General features: G+C 46.0%; 1 protein-coding gene across 2 annotated transcripts in view; it reads left to right on the top strand.

Annotated features, from left to right (window-relative positions):
- Positions 1 to 2566: 2566 nt before the first annotated feature.
- Positions 2567 to 7651, top strand: part of Rrp12 (ribosomal RNA processing 12 homolog (S. cerevisiae)) — a 35911-nt gene continuing 30826 nt past the window's right edge. For both annotated transcript variants that reach the window (XM_013017865.1, XM_013017867.1), the window contains exons 1-3: positions 2567 to 2788; positions 3042 to 3271; positions 4783 to 4866. In XM_013017865.1, coding sequence (XP_012873319.1) covers positions 2650 to 2788; positions 3042 to 3271; positions 4783 to 4866 — 453 coding nt within the window. In that variant the 5' untranslated portion in view covers positions 2567 to 2649. The remainder of the gene's footprint in view (positions 2789 to 3041; positions 3272 to 4782; positions 4867 to 7651) is intronic.

The following is a 7651-nucleotide window of genomic DNA, read 5'->3' as shown; positions in this document are numbered from 1 at the left end:
TCCAAGGAGGATGGTGATGAGGTCTCAAGATAGTCTAAGCTGTCTTCTGTGTTCTTTGCAACAAAGCTTTCTCACATTGGTGATTTTTAATCTCTTACTGCTCTTATAGACTCATTTTTTTGGTGGGTTATGGGGCTTGAACTCAGGGCCTGAGCTCAAAGCTGTAGTACTCTACTACTTTGAGCCACAGCTCCACTTTTAGTTTTCTGGCAGTTAACTGGAGATAAGAGTCTCATGGACTTTTCTGCCTGGGCTGGCTTTAAACCTTAATCCTCAGATTTCAGCCTCCTGAGTAACTAGGATTACAGGTATGAGCCACCAGTGCTGGGCTAGACTCATTTTTAGTCCACCCCTGAAATATAGGCTATATTTATATATAGGATAGATAGCTAGATAGATAGATATAGAGACAAGTGTATATTCACAGCAAATTGTTACTCAATATGCACACCCATACAAATCCCATAATAATTAGAATATAATCACAAATCTTGTAACACTTCTTAGTTATGAGTACCCTCACAGTGGTCTGTGATCTTGACTTCTAACATAGCAGATTATGCTTATTTTTGAACTTCATTTAGATGGAATCTTGCTTTATACATGATTTGTGCTTAAAATGTTTCATTCAACTCAAATCATATATGTGGTTGTACATAGCAGTAGCATGTTCTTTCTCAGTGTATGCCCTATGCAGAAGTTGTATATAGTTGAATGCTACAATAGTCCATTATCTATCAATATACTCTTGTATACAATACAGTTGAATGCTTTAGTTTTCATATCAGTATATCCATTCCAAAATTGATGATGAACCATCTGTTCATTTGCAGTATTATGAACATTCTTCTGTGTCTTTTTCTCTTTTGCATGCAAGTATATATTTCTGCGGAGTGTATATTCAGGAATGCATTGCTGGATCATAGAGTAGGCATATATTGTTTTAGTAAATACCACCACAGTTTCCCAAAGTGGCTATATCCTTTTTAACATGTAGTCAGTTACTCTACATCTGTACCTACTTTAGTAATGCTAGTCTTCTCAATTTTACCAGCTATGGTGGATTATTAGGTGCATTTTGTTGTGGTTTTAATTTGTAAAGCAAGTCTTAGAATATCATTGGGAACTTTTTTTTCAGTCCTGGGGCTTGAACTCAGGGCCTGGGCACTGTCTCTGAGGGTTTTTTTGCTCAAGGCCAGCACTCTACTATTTGAACCACAGTGCCACTTCCAGGATTTTCTGTTTATGTGGTACTGAGGAATTGAACCCAGGGATTCATTCATGCTAGGCAAGTACTCTACCACTTGGACACATTTTTCAGCCCCTCATTGGGGATTTTTATTTTTTTCTGCAGGCCAAATTGATTTTCACTCAGATCTCAATAGGCTTTGTTTCAAGTTATTCGTTTCTCACTGCTTCATTTATTTATTTTGGTAGTACTGAGGTTTGAATTCAGTGCCTCATTCTTTTTTTTTGGGGGGGGGGTCCGGTCATTGGGCCTGAACTCTAGGCCTGGGCGCTATCCCTTAGCTCTTCAGCTCAAGGCTAGCGCTCTACCACTTGAGCCACAGCGCCACTTCCGGCTTTTTTTTCTTTTTGCTTATGTGGTGCTGAGGAATCGAACCCAGGGCCTCAGGCATGCAAGGCAAGCGCTCTACCACTGAGCCACCTTCCCAGCCCTCAGTGCCTCATTCTTGAGTGTCAGGTGCTCTGCCACTTTAGTCACTCCCTTAACTGTTCAAGTAAATTTGTTTCTTCGCTTAACTTAAAAAATTTTGGCCAGGCACTGGTGGCTCATGCCTGTAATCCTAGTTACTCAGGAGATCTGAAGATCTCAATGTTATGTAAAGCCAACCAGGACAGGAACCCCAAGAAGTGTTCCTTAAGTGATAGTTGTGCCAATCTTGAATGAAAAAGCTAAGGGAGAGTACCCGGGCCCCGAGTTCAAGCACTGGTTCTGGTACTGGCACTGGCGCGCGTGCGGGTCACACACACATTGTTTTGATTTTTGGAGCTAGGGTGTCACAGTGTAGCCCAGAATAGCCTCAAATTCATTTCCTTTCCTTCCCAAGTGCTGGAATTCTAGATGTATGCTACCACAACAGGTAATTAAAAGAGTTTTGTTGTTGTTGGTTGTGGGACTTGAACTCTGGGGGCTCACGTGCTGTCCCTGAGCTCTTCTGTTCAAGGCGAGCGCTCTACCACTTGAGCCACAGCGCCACTTCCAGTTTTCTAGTGGTTAATTGGAGGTAAGAGTCTCACGGACTTTCCTGCCCCGGCTGGCTTTGAACCGCGATCCTCAGATCTCAGCCTCCTGAGTAGCTAGGATTACAGGCGGGAGCCACCGGCGCCCGGCGGAACTGTTCTATAAGGCCTACTCCAGTGGCCAAGAACCATGGTCCTGAGGTAGGAACCCCAAGGATGCCTAGCAACAGAACTTCTTTCCTTGCGACAGGTCTCTGACACTTGATGGAAAAGTGAAGGCGGATGTTGACTATTTTTGCCATGGTGACGGACGCCAATCCGGAAGTGACGACACCGGAAGAGGCAGTAAGCCGGTGGAGGACCCACGTGGGGATCCGCGCGTAGTTCTGCTTCGCCGAAAGCCGGTCTTGAGATCAGCCTCAGTTTGGCCCACGTCTAGTCCACATGGGTCGCTCCGGGAAGCTGCCCTCCGGGGTGTCGGCCAAGTTGAAGCGCTGGAAGAAAGGCCACAGCAGCGACAGCAACCCCAGCATTTGCCGCCACCGCCAGGCCGCCCGCAGCCGCTTTTTCAGCCGGCCCGCAGGTAGTCGGGCCTTCGGATCCGGGCGCGGGCGCCGGGCCGTGCGGTTCCCCGAGGGGCGGGTCCCGGCGGGTCCCGGCGGGTCCGGGTCGGTCCGGGTCCCAGGCGTTGGAGGTCTGGTCTGGAGCTCATCGGGAAGGCCTGCTGCGTTGGGGTTGGAGGGTGTCGCCGCGGGTGTGGTGGTTCTCTCGGCCGCAGGGAAGTTCGGGGTAGACGTGCGGGGCTTTCTTACCGTGTTCCCGCCTCGCGTTCTCAGGGAAGAGCGACCTGACGGTTGACGCCGTGAAGTTGCACAATGAGCTGCAATCGGGGTCCCTGCGGCTGGGCAAGCGCGCAGACCCTGAGACGCCCATGGAAGAAGAGCCGGAGCTGGCCGTCACCGAGAAGTCCTCAGGCACGTTCCTGAGTGGCCTGTCGGATTGCACAAACGTCACCTTCAGCAAAGTGCAGCGCTTCTGGGAGTCTAACTCTGCCGCCCACAAGGAGGTAGGGACAGACGCAGGACAGCAGGAGCCAGGCTTGTTGGCCCTCCCTCCCCCCCCACTCTTTCTCTCTCTCTCTCTCTCTCTCTCTCTCTGGTGACAACAGCTGATATTCCTGGATGATGTGTCATTTTCTCCTTTTCTTTGTCCCCAATAAATTGTCCACCTAAGATAAGAACTCTTTGTAAAACAATGTTTATCATGCTAGGGAGTTAAAGCCCTTGAGGGTAGGAATATTTTCTAGACATTTCCTTCCCTAAAGACACATAAAGTTACATATTTATATTTTTCTGTGTTTAAGCGAAAAGTGTCAGTGTTAGGTGATACAAATGTTACATAAGATGATACAATGCTACATGATACAAAGTGATGTAAAGAGAATAAAACGTGGGGCTGGGAAGGTGGCTCAGTGGTAGAGCGCTTGCCTTGCATGCCTGTGGCCCTGGGTTCGATTCCTCAGCACCACTATAAGCAAAAAGAAAAAAGCCGGAAGTGGCGCTGTGGCTCAAGTGGTAGAGCGCTAGCCTTGAGCTGAAGAGTTGAGGGACAGCTGAAGAGTTGAGGCCCAGAGTTCAGGCCCCACAACCGGACCCAAAAAAAAAAAAAGAGAATAAAACGTTAGAACTTTAAAACTTCTCTCCTTTGCAGCAGCTACTACAATGGGTCACTATGTATCTTAGACCAGCACTGTTCAATAGTAAAGACTTATATTTTCTAGAAGGTACATTAATCAGAGTGCAAGCTTTGAGCACGAAGAGGCTCAGGGATAGGGCCCAGGCCTTGAGTTCGAGTGCCAGGACAGGCAAAAAAAAGAGGTATACTCTTCATTTGTTATTGTTGTTGCGATAGGATCTTCTTATGTAGCCCAGGCTGGTCTCAAACTCCTTCCTCCTGCCTGAATTTCCTGTGTGCTGGGTTACAATTATACACCACCATGCCCAGCCTTATTTTGCTAAATCTTTTTTGTTTGTTTTTATTCGTTTTGTCATTTGGGTTTACCAAAATATGATTATATTTTAGATGCATCATCATTTAACATTATCCCCAATGAACAGTATTTCTCATCACATGTAATTGTTCATAATTTTATTATTTTTATTAGTATACATTAGTTGTGCAAAGTGGGATTTCATTATGACATCTCCATGCTTGTGTCTTCGTTCTTCTCAATAATTGTTATACAATGTTTAAATCTATCATTTGTTAATTTAAAGTACATTATAAATTCCCTGTTGATAACTACCTGACTATTCTAATTTGTTGCTGCAGTGAACATACTTGTGCATAGGTCCTTGCACAGTTATGCATGTATTTCCATAAAAACTACTATAATTGGGAGGGGATCTGGCAATCATATTCTAAGACCTCTTGTTTACTAGGCCCTGTGATGTGTACCCCAGTCTAAATGCTGCTTCCACATTGTCTGTCTGGACTTACCAAGAGATTAATTTATGAAAGAGAAAGGAAAAAGGGGCTATGAAGGTATGTCACAGGTACTTTCTCCTTCCTGTACAGATTTGTGCTGTTCTTGCTGCTGTTACAGAGGTGATTCGCTCCCAGGGAGGGAAAGAGACTGAGACTGAGTACTTTGCTGCTCTGGTGAGTTTGACAGGGGTGGGTGTTCACAGCGGAGCTAAGCAGGTTCTAGAGAGATAACAGATATCCCTGACTTGTGGCAATAGAGAACCATGACTTCGAGCAAGTGAAAGTACTTCTATTGTTCCCAGGTGGTTTGGAAAGGCTGGTGATATTTGTTCCATGATTCTTCTGTTTGCTTGCTCCCTTTTTTTTTCTTTCCTTCTTTGTTTTTTCTTTGCCAGTACAAGGGTTTTGAACAGGAGTTATGCTTGCCTGTAGTTGCTCTATCATTTAAGCTATGCCCCCAGCCCTTTCTTCTTACCTTATTTTTCTTCTTTTTTCTTTTTGTCTGAGACTGGGACTCAAATTCAATACTGATGCATCTGCTCATTGGCCAGCACTCTACAAACTGAGCTATAGCTCCAAACCTCTTCTTATTATTTTTGAATAGTCTTGTTTTTTGCTTGCACTGGCCTGGACTATGGTCCTTCCTATAAACTTCCTGGGTAGCGAGGATGGTAGGCAGGGTCTGTACCACCATACCACCACACCTAGTTTTGTTTGCTTTATTTTTTTGGTGTTGGTCCTTCCTTCCTTCCTACCTTCCTTCCTTCCTTCCTTCCTTTCTCTTGCTTGCTTGCTTGCTTGCTTGTCAGTTTTTGGGCTTGAATTCAGGGCCTGGGCCCTGTCCTTGAGTCTCTTTGTGCTTAAGGCTAGCTCCTATTATTTAAGCCACATTGCTAGATCCCAGTTTGGTTGTTGTTGTTGTTGTTGTTGTTTTCTGGTCCCGATCATGGGGCCTGAACTCTGGGCCTGGGCCCTGTCTCTTGGCTCTTCAACTCAAGGCTAGCGCTCTACCATTTGAGAGCTATAGCACCACTTCCGGCTTTTTCTGTTTATGTGGTGCTGAGGAATCAAACCCAGGACCTCATGCATGCGAGGCAAGCACTCTACCACTAAGCCACCTTCCCACCCCCAGATCCCAGTTTTTGAGTGGTTAATTGGAGATAAGAGTCACACTTGGGGGGCTGGGAAGGTGGCTCAGTGATAGAGCGCTTGCCTTGCATGCTCAAGGCCCTGGGTTCGATTCCTCAGCATCACATAAGCAAAAAGAAAAAAGCCGGAAGTGGGGCTGTGGCTCAAGTGGTAGAGCGCTAGCCTTGAGCTGAAGAGCTGAGGGACAGCGCCCAGGCCCAGAGTTCAGGCCCCACGACCGGACCCCCCAAAAAAAAAACAACAAAAAAAAAGAGTCTCACTTGGACCTTTCTGCCCAGTCTGGCTTCTAACCACAATCTTCCAGGTCTCAGTCTCTTGAATGGCACCCGGCCCCTCCTCCCTTTTTTCCTCCTTTTTCTCTTACTGTTTTTGGTGTCAGTCTTGGGGGGTTAGACCCAGGGCCTCAGTGCTGTCCCTGAGCTTTTTGGCTTAAAGTCGTTTCTCTATTACTTGAGCTATAGCTTTGGGTAGTTAATTGGAGATGAGTCTCATGGACTTTCCTGTGGGCTGGCTTTGAACCATGATCCTCAGATCTCAGCCTCCTGAGTAGCTAGGATTACAGGCATGAACCACTGGTGCCTGGCTTTCATTCACTCTTTCTATTTACTCTCCTTGGTTTCTCTTTCTTGATCTGAAAACATGAGTTAGGTGTAAAGATCCTCTAGAAATTTTCATGCTGGATATAGTGACTCATAAATGTAGTCCTAACTGCAGAGGAGGCTGAGATTGGAATGATTGCAATTTGAGGCCAGCCTGGGCAAAAAGTCTGCAGGACCCCATCTCCACTGATTAAAAAATAAAAACATTGGGCTGGGAAGGTAGCTCAGTGGTAGCGTGCTTGCTTTGCATGCTTGAGGCCCTGGGTTCGATTCCTCAGTACCACATAAGCAGAAAAAGCTGAAGTGGAGCTGTGGCTCAAGTGGTAGAGTGCTAGCCTTGAGTTTAAGAGCTGAGGGACAGCGCCCAGGTCCAGAGTTCAGGCCCCATGACTGACCAAATAAAAACAAAACAAAATACCTGAGCTGTCACTGGTGGTAGAGTGCTAGCCTTCAGCAAAAAAGCTCAGGGTCTATACCCAGGCTGAGTTTAAGACCCAGGGGTGGCACAAAAAGAAAAAAAATCTGGTCATAGTGGCATCTGCCTGCTATCGCAGCTATGAGGGAAATGTAAACAGGATTGCAGTTTAGGCTTGCTTGGCAAAAATGAAGATCCTAGTGGAAAAAAGAGAGAAAGCTGGGCACTGGTGATTCATGTCTCTAACCCTAGCTACTTGGGATGCTGAGATCTAAGGATGTTTTCAGCTCAGCTGGGGCAGAAAAGTCTTAGAGTCTCTGTCTCCAATTAGCCAGCAAACAAGCCAGACTGGAGATAGGGCCTATGTGGGAGAGCACCTGCCTGGTCACAATCTCAAGTTCAGAGCCCAATAGTGCTAAAAAATAAAATAATATCATTTCCCAAATAGAGTCTTGGGGTCCATAAGAACCTTTTTTTTTTTTTTTTGTCGGTCGTGGAGCTTGAACTCTGGGCCTGGGTGCTGTCCCTGCACACTTCAGCTCAAAGAGAGTGCTCTACCTCTTGAGCCACAGTGCCACTTCTGGTTTTCCAGTGGTTTATTGGATATCAGAGTCTCATGGACTTTTCTGCCTGGGGTTGGCTTTGAACCATGATCCTCAGATCTCAGCCTCCTGAGTAGCTAGGATTACAGGTGTGAGCCACTGGCGCCCAGCTCATAAGAACCTTTTAAGGGTTCAACTTGGTCAAAATTATTTCCATTGTGATATCTGAATATTCATAATTTACCTTTTTTACT

Source organism: Dipodomys ordii, unplaced genomic scaffold (assembly GCF_000151885.1).
Source record: "Dipodomys ordii isolate 6190 unplaced genomic scaffold, Dord_2.0 Scaffold36, whole genome shotgun sequence".
In the NCBI taxonomy this organism is placed as follows: domain Eukaryota; kingdom Metazoa; phylum Chordata; class Mammalia; order Rodentia; family Heteromyidae; genus Dipodomys; species Dipodomys ordii.
This window is presented reverse-complemented; position numbering and strand designations above follow the sequence as displayed.